Source organism: Mobula hypostoma, chromosome 3 (genome assembly GCF_963921235.1).
Source record: "Mobula hypostoma chromosome 3, sMobHyp1.1, whole genome shotgun sequence".
Lineage (NCBI taxonomy): Eukaryota > Metazoa > Chordata > Chondrichthyes > Myliobatiformes > Myliobatidae > Mobula > Mobula hypostoma.
In genome coordinates, this window is record NC_086099.1 from 124,215,415 (window position 1) to 124,238,783 (window position 23,369).

Genomic DNA, 23,369 nt, shown 5'->3' on the forward strand with positions numbered 1-23,369 from the left:
TGTCAAACACCAGAACACAGAGGTTTAAATTGAGAGTTTAAATAAGTTTACGTGGCAACCTTTTACAACAGAGTGTGGTAGGTGCCAGGGAAAGTGGTGGAAGCATTTAAGAGACACTTAGAACGGCAGAGGATGGAGGAATATGGACCACGTTCGGGTAGATGGGTTAGTTTGGATTTGTATCACACCGGACGGAAAGGCCTTTTCCCGTGCTGTAACATGCACCATCCTAGAGTCTGCCCCTACGCTGCCCACTGCGGGACTGACACCGGCTCCAACTCGGGTACTTCCGCCACACGGACCCCTCCGCCTTTTTCGTTCCAACTTTAATTTCTCCGGAGGCCCGAACACCGTTACAGGTCCGAAGCCGGCTGGTTGTAAGGAAGTACTGCGGCGGCCCGGAAACACTACCCACCAAGCCTGGTGGCGAGGTCGCTGAGCTGGGCCGGGGAAGCCGTGACAGTGCTCAGAGAGGCGGGGACCCGTTCCCTTCACTCGGCGACACTCTACTGTCTCAGAGCACCGGGACCCTCCCCGGCGCGCAAAAGCGACGGCAGCTCCCCGCTCGGGGAGAGCGGACTTGTTCACTGAAAATGATCAGAGCGCATTGTCTCACCGGGCGAGGAGTGGGTACCAACCAGAGGAGAGCCACAGGGAGAAGGACCCGGCCTGTCATTCGCCGCCCCGCCCTCTGTCGCTGCCCCGCGTTAATTGGACGCTCACACCCCGCCCTGGCCTTAGTGCGGCCGCCAAGGTCACGGAATTTGGGAGTTTGTTCTCCACGGACGGAGCTGCACCCAGGAGTGTAACAGGGTGACAATATCGGTAGGTATTGGCCGAGGAAACTTTACTCCTGTAAAGCGCTGCGCGGCTTTGTCCCGTCCACCTGCGAGCTGCGGATGGTGTTCTGACCAACAGCAGGAAAGTCTTCCCTAGGGGATGTCGCCCATGTCAGCCTCTCATAATTTTGTTCGAGGATCTGCAATGTTCTGGTTTCGTGACTGGGGAGTTTGTAATGGGTGAGGGGGGAGGTGAAGGGAATTGTGATTAGACACATATTTAGTTGTGCTTTCGTGAAGGAATGCCCACAAAACTTCTCAAAAAGTGCAGCTGACCCAAGGTCCAGGGTCCAATGAAGAATTGGTAATAGTTAATGTGTAGCGAGCAGTTGGGAAGGCAAACGTTTTGTTGGGTTTTGTTGAAATAGGATTTGAGTATAATAAAAATACATACATTTGACTTCTGTTCCGAGTTTGATGAGATCACAATTTTGGTCTCCCTAACCTTGTTTTAAGGAATGTGTATTGGGGTTGTTCAAAGAGCAGGGATTGGGTAAGTTAGTCTAAGTACGAACTACCCCTCACAGCTTCATAAAGCACTTCTCTGGTTTTAGAATACTTCAGGATATATTTCAGAGAAGCTGCTTCTTTTGTCCAAAGATTGGAGAGCCAGGAGTCACTGTCTCAAAAAGAGGCAGGCTATTTAAAAGTGAACACAGGGAAGCCTTGGTGGGTCCATGGAATTCTCGAACTCAGAATGCTGTGACCGTTCAGGCCTTGACTCCATTTAACACTCTGCTGTTTAAGGAATGTGGCGGTACAGGGAAAGCGCACCTTGAATTCAAAGACCGACAATGAATGGCAAAGCCCGAGAGGCCAATAGAATCCTCCTGTTTCTATTGCATTTACTGTTACAGGCTTGTGTTCATGTGGAAGGTAGCCAACTGGGACTAGTTGGCAGAATAGTTCTTCCGCTGTGGTAAGATCTGCAAAGTTGTACCAATCAGGAAGTATTTCATGAATTGCTTTTCCCACTCTTGGGAAAGAACAAAACTGGTTGCTGACAAAAGAACCCAAAGTGATGAGAGCATTTTTTGGTTTTAACTAATTAAATGGTTAACATTTTTCAATGCATTGTCTAACAGGCTGGTGGATGCTAACTCAGTCATGGAACTGGATCAGCATGTAAAAGAACCTAAATTGCAGGGCTATGAGGGTGGTGGGGTGCAGGTGCACCTCTACCAAAAGTGGTGTAAGGTGGATGGTCGTATGAGCTGCCGGTGCAGATCACAAGTCCTGGTTATGCGACCACTGACGCCAGACGGACAATCTCTGAAGAGTATTGATAATGGCTGGGGTCACCCGTCTTGTAAAGACACTGCCCAGAAGAAGGCAATGGCAAACCACTTTTGAAGAAAAATCTGCCAAGAACAATCATGGTCATGGGAAGACTATGACTGGCCACGCCATACAACACAGCACGTAATGAATGAGTAAATGAAGACAAGGCGGAGGAGTAGAACCAACTGTGTTGGTCAGGCAGAGGGCTGGCACGTACTTGAGGGGATGAATGACCATTTCAAGTACTGTTTGTTTTATAATGTGTCGGTGCCTGACAAGGCCATTGAAAAGAACAAGGATCCAAATCAGGTTTATTATCACCAATTTGTTTTCCTCTACAAATATATTTTTAAAAATTACTATAAATTGCAAAAATAAGTAAATAATGTAATAAAAAAGGAATAAGGGGATGGTGTTAATGGACCATTCAAAAGTCTGATGGAGGTGGGGGAAAAAGCTATATCATTGAGTATGGGCCTTCAGGCTCCTGCAGCTCCTCCCCGATGGTAGTAGTGAGAATGGGGCATGTCCCAGATGGCAAGGGTCCTCAGTGATGGATGCCAGCTTCTAGTGGCACCGACACAAGGATGTCCTCGGTGCTGGGAAGTGTTGTGTCCATGATGCATTACGTTTCTCAAACTGAGGTTGAAAGTGTAGCATGGTCAGTATATCCAATAAGTATTTATCCTCTGCAAATGTGCGTTACACTGTCCTGAAGCTATGATTGGTGCTATACAAACGTAATAGGTAATATTCAACTTTTTCTGTGGCAAAGTTTGAGAGAAGTATGCTTTATATCTGATTGACATCACTCCTATCAGTGGCTAGCTCCGTTGAACCAACATATCTTCAGTGTGTTCGAGTCACTTTGCAATTATTTGACATATGGTACCTGAGCATACAACTTCACTTGCTACCTCAGGAAACTGAAGATGTGCTGTCTTTGGTGACTTTGCAGAGCATGGCACCTGTATGGGCTCAGATTGCTGGATTTGCCACATTTCCTCATGTTGGGGGATTTTTGGGATGGTATGTTACAAGATCACAAGTCACGACATGGTATGAGAGCCTGAAGAAGCCGTCGTGGTGTCCACCTAATAAGGCGTTCCCTGTAGCATGGACTGCATTGTACACAGGAATGGGGTGAGTACCGTACGTATAAAATTCATCGGAAAAACGAGAGCAATGTCAAATATTGTTCCAGTAAGTAGATTTATTTGGTTGCCGCTTTAATATCTGTGAGTTCAGATCCTCCTAACATTGGTAATGGCACTATGCCCCAGTCTAGCAGAGTGGGGCAGATTTAATCTCGTGTTCAGTACCTAGAGAGACCATAAGACAAAGCAAGTGATGTAAATGGGATGAATGTGATTAGATTTAACTTTATTGTGCCTGATGTTGGCGATGTATTTTATCTGTGCACATCTCCGGGCTTAACTGAAATGATAACGTGTTGGTAACGTAAAATCTGGGCTTGCATGGGTATCAAAAAGGAAGAGATGGAGAGAATATGAACTGGCAAGTGACGTCATAATGGAAAGGAAATGAGATCAGACAAAGCAGCACACACAAAATGCTCAGCAGGTGAGGCAGCGTCGGTGGAAATGAATAAACCGTCAACATTTTGGGCCGAAATCTTTCTACTGTTCTTCAGAACTGAAAAGGAAAGGGAAGAGGACAGAATAAAAAGGTGGGGGGTGGAGAAGTGGGAGAGCTGGAAGGGGATAGGTGAAGCCAGGTGGGTAGGAAAGATAAAGGGCTGGAGAGGCAGCAGGGTCTGATAGGAAAAGAGAGTGGGCCATAGGAGAAAGGGAGGGGACCCAGGGAGAAGATGGGCAGGTGAGAAGAGGCCAGAGTGGGGAACAGAAGAAGAGGGGAGGGGTAGAGAATTTTCTTTACTGGAAGGAGAAATCGATATTCATGCTATTAGATTGGAGGCTACCCAGAGGGAATATAAGGTGTTGCTCTTCCACCCTGAGAGTAGCCTCATCTCAGCACAGGAGGAGACCGTTGGTCAACGTGTCAGAATGGAAATGGGAATTGGAATTAAGATGTTTGGCTACCGGGAAGTTCCACTTTTGGTGGGTGGAGTGGAGGCGCTCATTGAAGTGTACCCCCCCACCCCCATTTATGACGTCTTACCAATGTAGAGGAGGCAGCTGGCAGCTTCAGGAGCGCTGGACACAGTCGATGACCCCAGCAGATTCACAGGTGAAGATTATACAGACTCGAGGAAATGGGATTGTGAGTATGTGAGGAAAGGATTTAGTGAACAGCAAATTATGAACCTTTTTCATTGTCTATCCCCAGGATTACAAAGTTGCTGGTAAATTATTAACTTAGATATAAATGACAAAGCCTATCTTAAATTCATGCTTTTTTAAAAGTTGCAGCCAATGTGCAGGATGTGGTACAGGGAAAGTAAATTTCACTGAATAAGGTAAAATCAACACTCCCCAGCATAAAGCAAAGAGGTGTGTTGGTGATGCTGTCTTGCATCTACAAATGTTTCCGGATTCAAATAAAAATCCAAGCGCAAACATGGGTGGCGGTTGATGGTTTCATTTACAAATTGATTTCTGCAAAGGGCTTTTCAAGTTCAAGGTCAGTTTATTGGCATTCACCTGTCGACATGTATACCGCCAAATGAAACAACATTCTTCCAAACCAAGGTGCACAACACAGTACATATAACTCACAGACATAACACAGAACAACTAATAAGATGCATTTATGACACAAGTTAAAAAGTTATAATGCTACTGGCACGTCATACGTGACAAGGCCTGGGCGTTAGCAGGGAGATCACTGGCCTCACAGCTGTTCCCCATCCTTGTCCTAATTCTACGGTACCTCCTGCCTGATGGTAGGGGGTCAAAGAGACTGTTGAACAGATGGGAGAATTCCTTGAAAGTGCTAGGATAAATATCTTTAATGGGTGGAAGAGGGACCCAAATGATGCCCTCAGCAGTCCTTGCAGTCCTTCAGAGGGACTTGTAGTCAGATGCCTCGTAGTTCCCGTACCAGGTGGTGATGCAGCTGGACAGACGGTCCTGTAAAAATTGATTAGAATCGGGGGATGGGAAGGGGGAGCCTCACTCACCTCAGTCTCCTCAGGGAGTGAAGATGCTGCTGTGTCTTCTTGACCAAAGAAGGACCTGGTGAGATCGTCCGTATGTGCAGCCCCTGAAACTTGGTGGTCCTGGCTGTCTCCACGTAGGAGTAGTGTGTATACAGAGAGTCATGGTCAGCCTGCATCTTCCTAAATTCCACAATCACCTCCTTGTTCTTGTCCACATTCAGACTCAAGTTGCAGTGCTCGCACCATTTTACCAGCCACTCTACCTCCTCTCTACACACTATCTCATCATCGTTGTTGACCAGCACACCACTGATGACACAACATCAGCGGTCTCATCTCGCCGTGCCGACCTGCATCAGCGGCGAGCTGGGGAGCGCCCATGCACAACGTGATGGAGCTGGAGATGTTTCTACCAACATGGACTGACTGGCCATTCTGTCAGTGAGTCCAGAATGCAGCTACAGAGAGAGGAGTCGCAACCCAGCGAGGACAGTTTACCCACCAACTTCTGACAAATAGTCGTATTAGACACTGAGCTGAAGTCAATAAACAACATATGAGGCACCATTTTCCAGTGGGACGGGACGGAGTGGGGTGCAGAGTCTCTGGCATCATCAGTGGACCGAATTGAATGATAAGCGAATTGGAAAGGGTCCAGCGTAACAGGGAGATGGGATTTAGTGCGATTCATAACCTGCCACCCAGAACACTTCATTATTGTTGATGTCAGTGGAACTGGATGGTCGTTATTGAGGCAGGTTACTATTGCCCCCTTGGGCACTGAGAAGATGGTGGCCATCTTGAAGGCTGAGGGGACAGTGGACTGTTCCAGAGAGATGGTGGAGATGTCTGTTAGAGCCTCCGTTAACTCTGCTGCACGGTCCCTCAGCACCCGTCCAGGTACACTATCAGGCCCCGCAGTTTTGTGTGTTAGGGTCTTCCTAACATCAGCCGTGGCCAGACAATGTGATTTCTCCTCCGAGGGGAGAGCATCCTTCCTCACTGGCACAACGCTCTGTGCATAGAACTGACCGTAAAAGACATTCAGCTTATTAGGAAGAAGCATGTCACAGTTGTTGGTGCACAGGGTGGACTTGTGGTCCGTAATGGACTGAATATCCTGCCACGTGCACCTCGTGTCTCAGTTACAAATATGTCTGTATATTCTCTGTGAATAATCTCATTTTGCCTACCTGATGGTGCAGGAAAGTACAGCCCTTGCTGACCTGAGAGGGTCTTGACCTGAAACGTCGACTGTACCTCTTCCTATAGATGCTCCCTGGCCTGCTGCGTTCACCAGCAATTTTTATGTGAGCTGGCTTATCCCCTGAAGGTAGCATCCCAATCTCTCAGGTGTGCCTGGACCTCTGCTGTCAGCCGTGGCTTCTGATTTGCCCCCACTGAGATGTGTTTAAGAATGCTGATGTCCTCAAAGCACCTCTCTATGTGGCCAGTCACAGATCATGGTTGTAGGCAGCTACCTCCCTGAACGTTCTCCCGTCCATGTTTTCAAATCATTCCGACGGTGGGTCCTTCTGGCCAGGCTCTTATCTCCCTTTGAACTGGTTTGACTCAGGAACCAGCCCAGCAGGTAACTGGTGGGAGAATCCGAGGCGGGGGGTGGGGAACAGCTTTGCATGCACCAGGGATGTTGGTATAAACCAGGTCTGATGTGTTCTCACCTTGGGTCGCAAAGTCAACAAGCTGATGGAATTTAGGCAGGACTGTTTTCAAGTTAGTATGGTTGAAGGTGCCAGCAACAATAACCCAGTGGGGTGTGTGGTTTGCAAGTCTGTGGTGCTGTAGAGCTCATTCAGTGCTTCCCCAGCATTAGCAGATGGGGGGATTAGGTACGGCCACAATCACAATACCTGTGAACTCCATCAGTAGTTAGAAGGGCCTGCACTTCACTATTAGGTGAACAGTGCGTCATCACTACTGTCCTTATTAATGTTCTTATATACACCTCCACCGTGGGTCTTGCTAGAGATTGTGGGAGTTCTGTCAGTCCAAAAATAGATCACCCCCACCCCCCCGCCCCAAGCTGGATAGCTGCTTTAGGGATGGTATCCTGGAGCTGGATTTCTGTCAGCTGGACTTCATCTCGCATTGATTCAGTCTCAGATGTAGGTAATCTAGCTTACTTTGTACCGATCAAATGTTTGAAAGCAGAATCGATGGGAGAGCTGGCCTGTAGGGTTTGGCTTCAGTCTCACACAAATACCAGTGCTTTTGTTTCCTCGTGCACCACTTCTGACAGGGTCTCCGAGGTGGCTGTGGCAGCTGCTGGTACGGCGTGCTGCAAGTCCATGCTGCAGAGCTCCTCTGCTGTCCAAAAACTTGCTTGTGAGGTGGACTTGCAGCACTTAGTGGTCTTAATATCCAGCAGTGTCTGCTGGTCGTAAGAAAGACGTGAAGGATGAATTAGTTGGAGTCGTAAGAAAGACGTAAAGGATGAATTAGTTGGAGTTGTAAGAAAGACGTAAAGGATGAATTATTTGGAACAGTAAGAAAGACGTGAAGGATGAATTAGTTGGAGTCGTAAGAAAGACGTAAAGGATGAATTAGTTGGAACAGTAAGAAAGACGTGAAGGATGAATTAGTTAGAGCCAGCGTGGCCACTGTGACTGGACGTGCTGTCTTTAAAAACTACACGGCGAACCATTTTGTAAGAGGCTACTAAATTGTTGCTCTTTGTTTTCACAGCTATGCATCGTACCTGGTGTGGAAAGAGCAAGGAGGTTTCACACGTGAAGCACTTGCCCCACTTGGCATCTATGGGATTCAGCTGGCTTTAAATTGGACCTGGACTCCAATATTTTTTGGTGCACACAGACTAAAGCTGGTATGCATTAGACCATAAGATCTCGGACCAGAACTTGGCCATTTGGCCCATCGAGTCTGCACTGCCACTTTACCATGGCTGATACATCTCTCTCTCAGCCCCAGCCTCCTGCCTTCTCCCCGAACCTTTCACTCCCTGACTAATCAAGCATCTCTCAACCTCTGCATTAATACACCCAATGACATGGTTTCAATAACCGCCTTTGGCAACAAATTCCATAAATTCACCACCCTCAGGCTAAAGAAGTTCCTCCTCATCTCAGTTCTAAATGGGTTTCCCTTAATTCTAAGTCTGTGCCCTCTGGTCTGAGTCTCACTTATAGGAAATACCTCTCCACATCCACTCTATCTAGAATTCCCACGCCCTTCTTCTAAACTCCAGACCCAGAGTCATCAAACACTCCTTATATGATAACTCTTTCATTCCTGGAATCATTTTCTGAACCTCCTTTGCACCCTCTCCAATGTCAGCACATCCCTTCTTTGTTAAGGGCCCCAAAACTGCTCACAATACTCCAAGTGAGGCCTCACCGGTTCCTTATAAAACCTCAACATTCCATCCTTGTTTTTATATTCTTGTGCTCAAAATGAATGCTAACATTGGATTTGCCTTCCTCAACACAGACTCATCCTTCAAATTAACCTTTAGGGAAATCCTACACGAGAACTCCCAAGTCCCTTTGCCAAGATTTTTGAAACTTCTCCCCATTTAGAAAATAGTCTATGCTTCTATTCCTTCTCCCTAAGTGCATGACCATATATACTTCGCAACACTATATTCCATCTGACACTTCTTTGCCCATTCTCTTAATCTGTCAAGTCTTTATGTAACTTCGCTGCTTCCTCAACACTACCTGCCCCTCCTCCTATCTTTGTATCATCTACAAACTTGGCCAGAAAGCCAATTCCATCTTCCAGATAATTGACATATCACGTAAAAAGAAGCAGTCCCAACACTGATTCCTGTGGAACACCACTAGTCACCAGCAGCTGATCCGAAAAGGCTCCCTTTATTCCCATTCTTTGCCTTCTTCCAATCAGGCAGCACTCTATCCACGCTAGTATCTTTTCTGTAATACCATGCACCCTTATATAGCTCAGCAGCCTCATGTCCAGCACCTTGTCAAAGGCCTTCTAAAAATCCAAGTATACAACATCCACTGATTCTCCTTTGTCTATCCTACTTGTTATTTCGTCAAACAATTCCAACAGATTTGTTAGGCAAGATTTTAAGACCTTCCCTTCAGGAAACCTTGCCCACTTTATCATGCACTTCCAAGTACACTGACAACTCAAACTTAACAATCAACTCCCAACATTTTCCCAACCACTAAGACCCGTTCTCCAGAACCATGCTAGAATCCGTTGGTTCTTGAAAGATCATTACTAATGCCTCCACAATCTCTTCAGCTAGCTTTTTCAGAACCCTGGGGTGTAGTCCATCTGGTCCAGGTGATTTGTCTGCCTTCAGACCTTTCAATTTCCCCAGCACCTTCTCCCTAGTAAAAGCAACTGCACTCAATTCTGCCCCCTGACACTCTTGAACTTCTGTCGTGCTGCTAATGTCTTCCACAGTGAAGGTTAATGCAAAATACTTATTTAGTTCGTCTGCCATTTCTTTGTCCCCCATTATATCTCTCCAGCATCATTTTCTTATGGTCAGACATCTACCCTCTCCTCTCTTGTACTCTTTAAATATTTGAAAAAACTTTTTGTAACCTCTTTGACATTACTGGCTAACTGACCTTTATATTTCAACTTTTCCGTCCCTATGACTTTTTTTAGTTGGGTTCTATTGTTTTTAAAACTTCCCAATCCTCTTAATTCCCCCTAATGTTGGCTTCATTATTTGTCCGCTCTTTGACTTTTATGCTGGCTTTGACTTCCTTTGTCAGCCATGGTTATATCATCCTCCCTTTAGAATACTTTTTTGGGATTTATCTATCCTGTGCCTCCCGAATTGCCCCCAGAAACTCCAACTACTGCTGCTCTGCTGTCATCCCTGCTAGTGTCCACTTCTTAACACCTTTGGAAAGCTCCTCTCTCTGTAATTCCCTTTATTCCACTGTGATACTGATACATTGACTTAATTTTGGTCTCTCAAACTGCAGGTGAATTCTATCATATTAGAAGGGGTCCCCAACCTTTTTTGCACTGCGGGCTGGTTTAATATTGACAATATTGTTGCGGACCGGCTGACCAGGTGGGGGGGGGCGCGGAGTAGGGTTGCCAATGGACAACAGTAGCAGTCAAATACGTTGTGTTTACCCTAGAAAGACTACAATGACCATGAAGCCTTGCACAGGCACCAGTGCGCATGTGTGTATGTGCCGATTTTTTACTACAAGTCGTTTTTGGCGATTCTGTACGGGGGCGTGTTAATCGCAACCGGAATATAGGTGATAAGTGGCTAATACACTCAATTTCATTTCTAAAAGGATTTATCTAATGAATTTAATATTAAACACACAACGCATATTTTCCTTGCATGAATATAGTGAAAAGTCAATTATCAGGGGAGGACAGGGGAGCTTGAAGTAAGTGTTGAACGAACTTCCAGTAGAAGTGGTAGAGGCAGGTTTGATATTATCATTTAAGAAAAATTGGATAGATATATGGACAGGAAAGGAATGGAGGATTATGGGCTGAGTGCAGGTCAGTGGGACTAGGTGAGAGTAGCGTTCGGCATGGACTAGAAGGGCAGAGATGGCCTGTTTCCGTGCTGTGATTGTTATATGGTTATATAAGTCACTTATAAGTCAATAGCATCATAACATTTTAAGTAACGTTTGGATATGAAACACACAGCACATATTTTCCCCGTATGAACATATAAAATCATTGCAACACACCAATATCGCTTAATCAGTGGGAGCCTTGGGCTTGTTTCTCTGCAGCAAGATGGTCCTATCGAGGGGTGATGGGAGACAGCAATACTCGAAGGGGGTTCCTTATGTCCAGTCTATTCCACAATTTAGTTTTCGTTGCATTCATTGCAGAGATATGTTGGAAATGGAAGCAATGTTTTCAGTGCTTTCATGGCTATCTCAGGATATTTAGCCTTGACTTTGATCCATAATGCCAGCAGAGATGTTATGTCAAACATACTTTTCAGCCCGCCGTCATTTGCAAGCTCGAGGAGTTGATCTCCTTCCTGCACTGACATGGATGACGCGCGGGTAATGACCTAGCGTGCGTTCAAGCTCAACAGTGGGCGTGACAGAGAATGAGGAAAGGTGCAGCTGACTCATATCACCAAATCATATCGTTTCTTCGCGGCCCGGTAGCACATGCTTTGCAGCCCGGTGGTTGGGGACCGCTGATATTATGATCACTGCCTCCTAAGGGTTTCTTCAACTTAAGCTTCCTAGTTAAATCTGGTTCATTACACAACACCCAATCCAGAGTAGCTGATCCCCGAGTGGGCTCAACCAGAAGCTGCTCTAAAAAAGCCATTTCATAGCCATTTTAGAAATTCTTTTGGGATCCAGCATTAACCTAATTTTCACAACCTAGCTGCATATTGAAATACCCCATGGCTATTGTAATATTGCCCTTTTTACATGCCTTTTCTATCTCCTGTTGTGATTCGTAGCCTATGTCCTGGCTGTTGTCTGCTGGCCTGTATATAACTCCTATCAGGGTCTTTTTACCCTTGCAATTTCTTAACTCTACCCACAAGTATTCTACATCCTCCAATCCTATGTCACCTCTATATAATGATTTGATTTCAGTTAGTGTCTTTATGGATATTTTCTTGTAAACATTGCTCTTATTTCATTTTTAGGTGTCTTTTGTTACGGTTCGGATTTATATCCAACATGCTCAGGTTCTGTTGTCATTGCCATTGTGTAACCAATTCCTAGTCCAGTACTACCACTGGGTAGTCACTTTTGGTCAATGTCACATCAGCTATAGAAGTGGTGCCCATGGTTTATCTGTGACCCAATTTCACTTCTCCTGGAATTTGGAGAAAGGGTATATTAGGATCAATTACAAAGAGAAATAGTGAAATTTATGAGTTGGGGTTAGACATCAGGTAATGAGCTTGATGCCTTTTTTGTGCTTTTTAACATCTTCCCTAGCCTTGTGTCAGAACATTCTGGACACCAGACTTAATTTTAAGGTTATACCTTCTTGCTCGGGATACTTTCATTAGGGGAGGGGGGGGGGTATTATTTTCTGATTTATTTCAGATCCTACCATTATCTGAAATGCCTCAGTGAGATCATTCCCTCCTCCTTCTCTAGTCAAGGGAATGCAGATTGGTTTATGCAACCTGCCTGCTTGATCTCTTTGCTCCTGACATTGTATTTCAGGGAGAAAGCGGAATATGTTGCATAAGCAGAAGCAGAAATCTATTGAAATGATGTTAATTGGAGAGGTAATGTTGGCCAACATATTGGGAAATTTCTTTATGTTACACAAACCAGGGCAGGGTGTGCTTCCTGATAATGCAACACTATCTGAGCTCTGCATCAGAAATCTGGCCTCAAGTAGAGCTTAGAGCTGTACTCTTCCTAAGGAAAAGAAATATAAGAAGCAACTGAAAATCAGTTGGTGCAAGTTTAGGATCTTGTCTGGAGCACTGTCACTTCTGCTTTTGTTTTGACCATTTGAGCAAACTATTTCCTAACAAATTGGGTGTGCTGTGTTAGCTGATTGCTACAATGTGATTGGGAGAACAATGCAGAACATCACTTAACCAACAGTCACTGAGTTAGAAATGGAGCTGTAGAATTGTCCAGCACAGCCCCCTGTATTCATGCTGATCTTTTTGGCGATCTGCATTGTTGTTGTTTTCTTCTACTATTTGCATGGTTTGTTTTTGTTTCTTTCTCTGTGGGGGTTGATCTTTTTTTATTGGGTTCTTTTGGGTCTTTGCTTTGCAATTGCCTGCTAAGCAAACAAATCTCAAGGTTGTATAATTTATACATTCATTGATAATAAATGCACTTTGAAACTTTGAATCCTACACTTGGGTGGCAGGGTGGAGATGCGTCTCCACCAAAGGAGGTGTAAGGTGCTCCTTCTCTCTGCTAGCCTTTTTTTTAATTAGGTGCAATCATGAGTAATAGCCAGATCAGAAATGCTGATCAGGTCAACTAGTTCCCAAAGAGAACTCTGATAGGCCAATCAGATAGTTCAGTGCTGCTCAGCGACAGAAGACAAAAACATCATATGTATAATTAACATCACCCTTGGGCAAGGTGTAGCACAAATTTAGCCCCCCTCCTCTGATCAGGGTCCCGTGAAGCCACGAGAGTAGGTGGTGGATGGTCATATGAGCAGCTGGTGCATATCGCAAGTCCTGGTTATGCGGTCACTGAGGTCAGGCAGACAATCTCAGACAATCTCCCATCCTGTAAAGACACTGCCCATGAAAAGGCAATGGCAAACTACTTGCGTTTATAAAAAAAGAAATTTGCCGAGTACAGTCATGGCCTTGGAAAAATCATGATCAGCCATGTCATACGACACGGCACATACAGTAAGAACAAATGAGCACTAATCTGCATTGGACTATTCAAGTGTAATGTTAAATGTTTCAAGTTGAGTGAACTTTATATTGAAAAAAAAACATTGCCCTTTGAAAGAGTTATGGCATTTTTCTACCAAATCAATTAAGCATAATGTTATGTAAATATTTTATGAAATATCTGTTTTGGAGATTTATGAAACTTACAAGTTTATAAACAATAGCTTTAACTATTTCCATTCCTTCAACTATTGTCATGTAACTTTCTTCAGTTTTGACGATCGAAACTCTCTTCTGCTACCATGGAATAGAAAACTTCTCAGATACACCCACCATGAAAGGTGGGACAAGCTCATTCTGCCAAGTTACTGCCCAATAAGTCTGCACTCAGTCATCAGCAAAGTGATTGAAGGTGTCACTGACCATGCTGTCTAATGATCTTTATACATTTCTCCTGGTACAGGCAACCAGCTTGGGTTTCACCAAGGTGTGATCAACTACTATTGATACCAGATTGCAATTGATTGTGTGTAGCAAGGAGGAGTCCTGGTAAATTGGGCATCAAAGGATAACATTGCAATGTTTGGAGTCCGAACTCGCACAAAAGATGGTTGTGCTTGGTGGCAGTTGATGATCCCAGCCCCTGGATATCATTGCATTTCCTCAGGGCATTGTCCTGAGCCTAACCATCTTCAGCTTTTTCCAGTCACCTACCTTCCATCAGAAGGACAGAGGTGGAAATATTCACTAAATTGCTTAATGCTCAATTCCGTTAACAGTGCCTCAGCAGAAAAAAAAATAGTCCATGCTTACACACAGCAAAGCCTAGCAAGCCCTTGACGTGAGCTGGTAGATGGCCAGTAACACTTACTTCACAGACATAACAAGCAGTGACCATCTCCTGGACAGGGAGTCAGATGACCTACTTTGTTAAGTCAGGATGTTGTGATATCACAGTGGGGCTTGTTTGATATTGAATTGCTGAGTTCCTGTCACTAACATCGTGTGGGCACCGTTGACTAGACCCTCAACCACACTGACCATAGGTCACCTGCCTACCAGAAAGATGTAAATAAGGTTGAAAGAGTACAGAAAACATATACAAGGATGTTGGTGGGACTGCAGGATCTGAGTTATGAGGAAAGATTGAATAGATTAGGATTTTATTCTCTAGAATGTAGAAGACTGAGAGGAGATTTGATAGAGGTATTCAAAATTGTGATGCGTATAGATTGGATAAATGCAAGCAGGCTTTTTCCATTGTGGTTGGGTGGGACTACAACCAGAGGTCATGGGTTAAGAGTGAAAGGTGAAATATTTAAGGGAACATCAGAGGACCGTGAGAATGTGGACCCAGTGCAAGTGGGGCATGCGAGTTTGATTTCAGTGTTTAGGAGAAGTTCGGATAGGTACATGGATGCAGGTGTAGGTCGGTGGGAGCAGGCAGTTTAAATGGCTCGGCATGGACTAGATGGGCCGAATGGCCTGTTTCTGTGGTGTATTTTTCTATGACTATGGTTCTATATAAATAATGTGACTAGAAAAGCAGGTTGGAAGTTGAGTATGTTGTTACCAGTGACTTGTCTCCTTTCTGACACCTCAAGGCATTTCTGTCATCTACAAGGCAGAAATCATGACCATGATGGAATATTCCTCAGTTCCCTGCGTTAGATGAGTGCAACTCTTAACAGCTGTCGAAGGTCAGAATTAGACAGAATCAAGTTTATCATTAATGACATATGTTGTGCAGTACAGTGCAAACATAAAGTATACTATAAATTATAATAAAGGTATTTAAGAGTTAAATTAGTGTAAAAAGGGAGCAAAAATAGTGAGGCAATGCTTGTGGGTTCATTGTCCATTCAGAAATCTGATGGCGAAGAGGAAGCAGCTATTCCGAAAACATTGAGTGTGTGTCTTCAGGCTCCTGAACCTCCTCTTTGATGATAGTTAAGAGAAGAAGGTATTTCTTGGGTGGTCGGGATCCTTAATGATGGAAGCCGCCTTTTTGAGGCATCAACTTTTAAAGGCATCGCTTTTTGAAGGTGTCCTTGATAGTGGAGAGGCCCATGATGGAACCAGATGAGATTGCAACCTTCTGCAGGTTTTTCTGATCCTGTGCAGTGGCCCCTCCATACCAGAGGTTGATTCAGCCAGTTACAATGCTCTCCACAGTCCATCTGTAGAAATTTACTAGAATCTTTGGTGACATACCAAATCTCCTTAAATTCTTAATGAAATGCAGCTACTGGGGTGCCCTGTTCGTAATTGCATCAATATGTTGTGCCCAGAGTAGATCTTCAGAACTTGAAACTGCTCATTCTTTCCACTGTTAAAGCCCTCAATAAGGACACCATCCAGGAAGGACATCTGGTTCCCTGAGCATGCATTCTCTCCACTGCTGGCAAACATTGTCTGTAACTTTAAAATGCACTGCAGTTATGCACACTGGCTCGGCCAAAAGCACCTCTCGCATGTGCAATGTACATTGCTGGGAAGGACAAGGGAGTTGGGCACAGGGAACCTCACATTCTCATTTCCACCTCTTGCACACCTTGAAATACAGCACCGTGGGAGTACACTAATTGGAGAGATTGTATCAACTAAAGAAAACAGCTTACCACTACCATCTTCTTGAGCAGTGAGGGATGGATATTAAATACTGACCATGTCAGCAATTCCCAGGTCCTGAGAGATGAATAAATAACCTGTATATATCTTTCCGTATAGGAACTAGGACTTCTATCAAGTAAAATGGTCTTTAATTCCAGGACCCATTATCTAACTCCTACCCGACAAAGGAATCGTGTTTGACACTATCTCACTGATTTTGGTTACTTTAAAATCTTTTTACTCTGGTTGCTTCCTTGAACCCAATAGGATAAATTGATGCTAACCATAGTAGGGTGACCTTTTGATGGCCATTCAAGGCTTTAGCTGATAACTTGTACTAAATGATGTCTTGCCTACCTTTCAGTAGTCTTAAAGTTGTAAGTGCTGATGGGTAGCTGGACAGTATACCTTCGTTATATAAATTTTCCTCAGAGTAACTTAGACCGTAAGATATAGGAGCAGAATTAGGCCATTCAGCCCATTGAATCTGCCCCATAGACCATTGAAACTCAATCTTGGTCCAACTCTGTTTTGTTTCTTTTTAAACGATAAGATTCTTTAATGTTCAGACTCCAATTTCTTCCGGTTTCTCGTGCCTCAGTGGATGCATTTAAAGTTTCTAAATCTCTGACAAAATGCTTTTTGTTATCCTAAACTTTGCCGAAATCTATATTCACGGTTTTCTTTTGGCTGAGTTTATGGTTTGGGAGTTGTAGCAATGAGCCTAACAAAGGAACTGGGTAGTGTCACAGGTTTCAATATCCCCAAATGCTCAACGTGTGCGGGAGGTACATCATTGTTGACATTCTAAGACAATGGTCAAAGACTTGAGAAGGGGTGCTTCCACTTGTCTTTTGAAGTACTGGGGTATTTGCACCATCATCCAACACTCAAAGTTCAAAGTAAGTTCATTATCAAAGTACATATGTCACCATATTCAATGCTGAGATTTGTTTTCTTGTGGGCATACTCAATAAATCTATAGAATAATAACCATAATAGGATTGATGAAAGACTCCCCCCAACTTTGGTATTCAACCAAAGTGCAGAAGACAACAAACCGTGCAAAGGTAAAAAGAATGTTACTTTCCTGCATCACTGTTTCATGTAGATGTGCTCAATGGTTGGGAGGTCTTAGATATTGGATTGGAGGATATTAATTTAAATCTCTGTATTAATGTCCAAGTTCTCTGTTGTAAGTGCTGGATAATCCTGGTGTATGTGATAAGTACAATTGGCAAATGCTGAGTAATTCTTAATTTCCCTTCTCATTAATTTTCTCTCCTTTGATTTCTTAGGCTTTGGCCAATATTCTTTGTCTGGACGGAGCTGTAATAGCAACAATGGTTTCCTGGTATCCCATCAACAGGACAGCCACATTACTCATGGCACCATATCTTGCCTGGCTGACACTTGCCTCATGTCTTACCTATTGTATCTGGAGGGACAACCCTGAAAAGAAAACAAAGTGAGAATGCAGTTCAGTGGGTGGAGCACCTGCCTGTCATGGTCCTTCCAACCTAGTCCGCCAAACACAAAGGACAAATTGCTGGGGAGAGTATGACCGCTGTGCTTCTTGTTTGTTTGTGATACTATAGAATACAGACTTGAAATTGCTGAATGTTTGTGCCAGGTTAATGTGTGAAATGTGGACTAACAACTTTTAAAAAAGGAACTTGGAGCATTTGAAACTTGCCCCTTTAATACTTCTAGTACATTATTGGAGAGGAAAAGATTTCGGAGAGACAAACTCCAGACGGTAGTGTAGTGCTTGGCACCGTGGTAATGTAGTGGTTAGTGCGACACTACTACAGCTTGGGGTGTTTCAGAGTTCAGAGTTCAGCTCAGATTCCTCTGTTGGGAGTCTCTCTATGTCCTCCCCGTGGAATGTGTGAGTTTCTCTGGGTGCTCTGGTTTCCTCCTACAGTCTAAAGGCTCACTAGGTAGGTTAATTGGTCATTGTAAATTGTCCCGTGATTAGGTTAGGGTTAAATTTGACTTGTTGGGGGTTGCTGGACAGTGTGGCTGGAAAGGTCTGTTCTATGCTGTATCTCTAAATAAATAAATAGAAAATAAATAAACTGGAAATTGACTAAGTGGTTTTTGGGATCCATACTTTAAGTAGGCCATTTCCCTCACTGCAATAGAAAAACATTCAATGGCAGTGAGGCCTCTGTCTGAGTTTAAATAACGGTATCATCTTGCATCATTTGAACTATGAACTCTTGTAAACCTACTTCAAGAACACCATAATTATCTGAGCATGTAGGGTTAGTCATGATACGTGATGAGGCGAGTTTGATGTCAATGCCCATGTGTGGATTAGGATCGGACTTTGCACCAATTGTCAGGGGAAGTTGCTGATGTTTCAGTCATAATTCATTTGCTGTTAGCAGTGCAGAGCAGCCGTCAAACCAGTGGCCTTTGTATTCCATTCCTCACCATGAAAGTAAAACAATTTGAGAATGCAAAAGATCACTCCTGCTGAAGGGTTTCGGCCTGAAATGTCGACTGTACTCTTTTCCATAGATGCTGCCAGGCCTGCTGAGTTCCTCCAGCATTTTGTGTGTGTCACTCGGATTTCCAGCATCTGCAGATTCTCTCTTGTTTCCAGCTTAATTCTGCAATGTAACATTGAATATAATAGCCTAGACTTGGGCTTTGGATGCAACGACCCATTGGAATATAACCCTATTGTCTGGTATTCTTTTCCCAAAAAGAATCGGTCTTCCACTGCTACCTGTTATCGGTGCTGAATAACATACAACATCAACGCATCTACATTATTCAGATGACGATAGTACTGTTAACGGTATGCAACTTGCTGATGAGGTGAACCTGCAGCTTCAGCAGGGTCTTGCGATCGTAAAAAAATTACGTTTAAAAAAGACAATAGCACCTTTGGTTGACTCTGTAGAAACCACTGTGATGGAACGTGCTGCTATCTTACTGGAACTTGATGCCCCATATTGTTGCAGTTCAGGAACAGCAGGGGTCATTTTCTTATGTTGAAGATGTTACTTGACCTTTAGTTGAAACAAGGGAGGGTTTTGTTAGAGTTGTAAAAGACATCAGCCAGGCCACACCTCACAGGGTTTGGGTCCACACACATAAGGAGCGATGTAAAAAGGATGTTCACCAGGCTGATCCTTATTCTTGGGTAAGGTTGTTCTATGAAGAGCAGCTGAGAGGCTAATGGGTTAGGTTTAAACTCTTCAGAGTTTGAAAAAGGTAGGAATGATTTTAATGAATCATATAAAATCCTGGGGTAGTGGGTGTGCATGGCAGGCTGGATATTGAGATGTTCCCACTGGTGGGAGAGTCTTGCCAAGGGATATAGTTTCAGGATAAAAGGCTGGTTGTTTAAAACCAAAGTACGTGGAAATTTCTTCTTAAAGATGTAGTGAATTGTAGAATATTTTACTTAAAATTGTGGAGAATAGATTATTAGAGGCATTTAAAGTGAAGGTAAGTAAATTCTTGAAAGATCAGGGAATTGAGGGCTGCGAGGATCTGACACAGGTAGATCAGTCATGACCATATGAAATAGGTAGACACGGGGGTCTAGCTGAGGTAGACATGGAGATCTAGGTGAAGTAGTCATGGGAGAATAGATGAAGTATACATGAGAGTCTAGGTGAGGCAGACATGGTGATCTAGGTGAGGAAGATGGGTTAGGCAAGGTAGTCATGGAGGGCGAGGTGAGGGAGATGTGAAGTGCTAGGTAAGGTAGTCATGGAGGGTTAGGTGTGCTCCTGCCCCTATTTTCATATACCCTTGGAATAGTCCTCTGCTTCACACAATAACTGAAGCCTTCAGATCCGTTTACAACCAATGAAGTAACACTGTAACCTCTCCTGAAATTTGGGAAACAATACAGTCAATTTACACAAACCAAGCTCACATTGGGCATTTGGATAACAACCAGGTATCAAGTGAGTTGAGAGACATGTAGTTGAGATTCCTGGTATGGAATATAAGTGCTGTGATGGGGAGACAGCATTGTCCCACCTCTTGGATCTGGAGCCATGTATCTGACCTTCAGTTGGTGCATCAGCATGGCTGAAGACATTGACCTGAGACTCAGGATCCCATGTTGAGCAGCTTTCAGCCAGCACTGTGCTCATTTGATGAACGTCAGGAGATCAAAGTCTGGAGAAGGAAGGGCAATCACGAGGAAAAGAGTGGGAGTAAATAGGTAGCAAGCATCTGAAGTAGCAGAACTGCTTATGACTCCGTTGAGTACTTTAAATGAGAGATAACTTCAGAAAATATTGGGGGAAAACTTAACAGGTCAGGGCATGATGTTGGAGGATGTTACCAAGGTTCTGTGTTTATGGTTTTGGACTATGGACTTATTCAGTCTTCTTGGTTTTATATTGTGTGTTGTCACCTGTTCTTTCTTGTTGTTTTTGTGAGGGGGAGGAGGGGTTTGAGGATCAATGTTCTTGTTATGTTTTGTTAGTTTTTTTTGTGGGTCAAGGGGATTTGGGGGCTGATGTTCTTGTTGCATGTTGTATGAGTGGGAGGGGGATTTGTTGTTTCTCTCTGAACTCACTTCTATGGTTTTCTTGGTTTTGTGGCTGACTGGAGAAGACGAATCTCAGAGTTGTACATTACATACATACTTTGATAATAAATGACCCTTTGAACCTTGTGAACCTTTGAACCTTTGTGGATAGGAGGGGAGGAGAAGGTGGTGACGTGACGCAGTGCGCGCGTCCGCTCCGAAATGATATCGTATTTGTAAGGTACCGTGCACAATCCTGATTTGATGGAGACAGACATGAGAAGCACGGAGGAACATCTGGAGAAACTTCCGAAATGCCTGCTTCGCTGCCGCTGCTACTGTGCGATCGAGAATCTCCGGAGAGGAAGGCCCCAAATCCTTGGCTTTGCCTATATTGCCTGTTGCTGGGGCCCGGGTTCGAAGCGCTCGGCAGAGATAGTGCTCGGTGCTCGATGTCGGAGGGCTGGTCGGAGGCTCAAAGTTTTCGGACGGGCTCAAGGGTCGGTTGTGGTTCGGTGCTTCCAGGGTGCTGCATCGGCAAGTTTGCAGCGCTGGAAGCTCATGGCAGGGAGAGTTTTTCTTCCTTCTACCGTCTGCGTGAGATGATGTGACTTTCGAGAGACTTTGAGACCTTTTTTTTTTACCGTGTTCATGGTCTGTTCTTTATCAAATTATGGTATTGCTTTGCACTGTTGTAACTATATGTTATAATTATGTGGTTTTTGTCAGTTTTACAGTCTTGGTTTGTCTTGTTTTCTGTGATATCATTAAAAGAGGACTGCGTGTCCTCATAATCTAATCTAATCTAATCTGCAAATAGTGTTCAGTTGGCTGACTTTTCAACAGATGGGTAAGCTCTGTGTTAATGCTTATGAATCAGACATGATTGAATGGTGGAGCAGACTCAATGACCAAACTCTGATCCTTCATCTCATGGTTTAAGAAGCTAAACCATAAGACATAGGAGGGGCAGGGTAACATAGTGGTTAGCACAGTGCTTTACAGTACAGGCGACCCAAGTTCAATTCCTAGCGCTGCCTGTAAGGAGCCTGTGCATTCTCCCTGTGTCAGTGTGCGTTTCCTCCCACAGTCCAAATACCTACTAGCTGGTAGGTCAATTAGTCATTGTAAATTGTCTCGTGATTAGGCTAGGATTGAATCGGGAGTTGCTGGGCATCATGGCTTGAAGGGCAGGAAGGGCCTGTTTTGTGCTGTTTCTCCAAATAAATCGGCAATCTGAATGGATCACTTTGACATTACAATGTGACTTTTGTATTATTCCAGCTCAGTGCTCTCACTTGTTGTGTGGGAGCAAGGGTGAGTTAGTTTGTCAGAAACACTGAATCATGACTTTGCTCCTTCTTCCCACAGATGTAACCTGGCCTTCTGAGCATTTTGAGATATTACGTTGTTTTACCTGGCTGATGATCAGGAGGTGGCCAGAGGGAGCCTGCAGAAACTGGTAACCCTCCTTGTGGCAGAGTGGGTGGGACTTTCATGGTTGCAATGGAGCTAGGTTTGGAAGTAGGAGCCAACGTTTCAGTCCAAGGCCCCCTCCTATGCCTTGGTGAGGCCACCCTCAGGGTGGAGGAGCACTCCCTAAATTCCGTCTGGGTAGCCTCCAACCTGATAGCATGAATACTGATTTCTCTTTCTGGGTAAAAAAAAAAAAAAAAAATTCCCTCCCTCTCCCGCCTTCTTCTATTCCCCATTTTGCCCCCTTAACTGTTCTTACCTGTCTATTACTTCCCCCGGTCCCTTTTTCTTATGGTCCACTCCCCTCCCCTACCCTCTCCATCCCTTTGCTTTTCTCCTGACATCACCTATCACCTAGCTATCCTCCTTCCCCTCCACCCACCTTCCTTTCCGGTCCTGATGAAGAGCCTCGTCCCAAATCATCGGCTGTTTATTCATTTCCACAGATGCTGCCTGACCTGCTGAGTTCCTCCAATATTTTGTGTGTGTTGCTCTGGATTTCCAGCATCTGCAGAGTCTCCTGTGTTTATGGTGTTATCTTGGTTATTTGCTGTCTCAAGAGCACCTCCTTGACCCGTGTGGATGGAAACAGTGGAACAGTGAATGCTTAACCATTCTAAGAAAGAACAGTAGACTAGATAATTACAAAACAGGCGGTTCAGTGCTGGAGGGAAAGTCCTTTGTTCCAATTATCTGAAACTGCCATTTGGAAAGGTGTCAGAGTACAATATGGCACAGTAAATGGCCCCTCCAGCCTATCAGGTCTGTGCCCACAGTCGAACAGGCATTTATATTAATCCCAATTTTAATTCTTCCCACTTTTTGCGGGGTAACAATTGAAAATTGGAGCAGATTTGTACGGTTCTTCAGAATCAGGTTTGTTATCACTGACTTACCGGACTGTGCAAAAGTCTTAGGCACTTGTATGTATCGCTGGGGTGCCCAAGACTTTTGCACAGTACTGTAGTAATTTTATGTATTGCACTGTAGTGCTACCACAAAGAAAAACAAATTTCATGACATATGTGAGTGATGATAAACCCGATTCTGATATGGGTCTCTATGGTGGACTGAAAGTGGCAAAGGGGAAGAAAGAGGGGAATCATAGTCGGGGAAAGGGGCAGGGGGAGAGCAGGAAGCCCCAGAGAGGCATTCTATAGTTATCAATAAACCGATTGTTTGGAATCAAATGACCTTGCCTGGTGTCTCAGGGCTGGGGGAGTCTGCAGCCACACCACCCCTTAC

General features: G+C 44.3%; 1 protein-coding gene across 1 annotated transcript; it reads left to right on the forward strand.

Annotated features, from left to right (window-relative positions):
* The first annotated feature begins 211 nt into the window (after window positions 1–211).
* tspo (translocator protein) lies at window positions 212–18,219 on the forward strand. The gene is made up of 4 exons (XM_063043709.1): window positions 212–825; window positions 3,079–3,263; window positions 7,909–8,047; window positions 17,437–18,219. Exons 2-4 carry the CDS (start codon window positions 3,082–3,084, stop codon window positions 17,608–17,610), a joined length of 495 nt encoding a protein of 164 aa, XP_062899779.1. The 5' UTR covers window positions 212–825; window positions 3,079–3,081; the 3' UTR covers window positions 17,611–18,219.
* The last annotated feature ends 5,150 nt before the right edge of the window (window positions 18,220–23,369 follow it).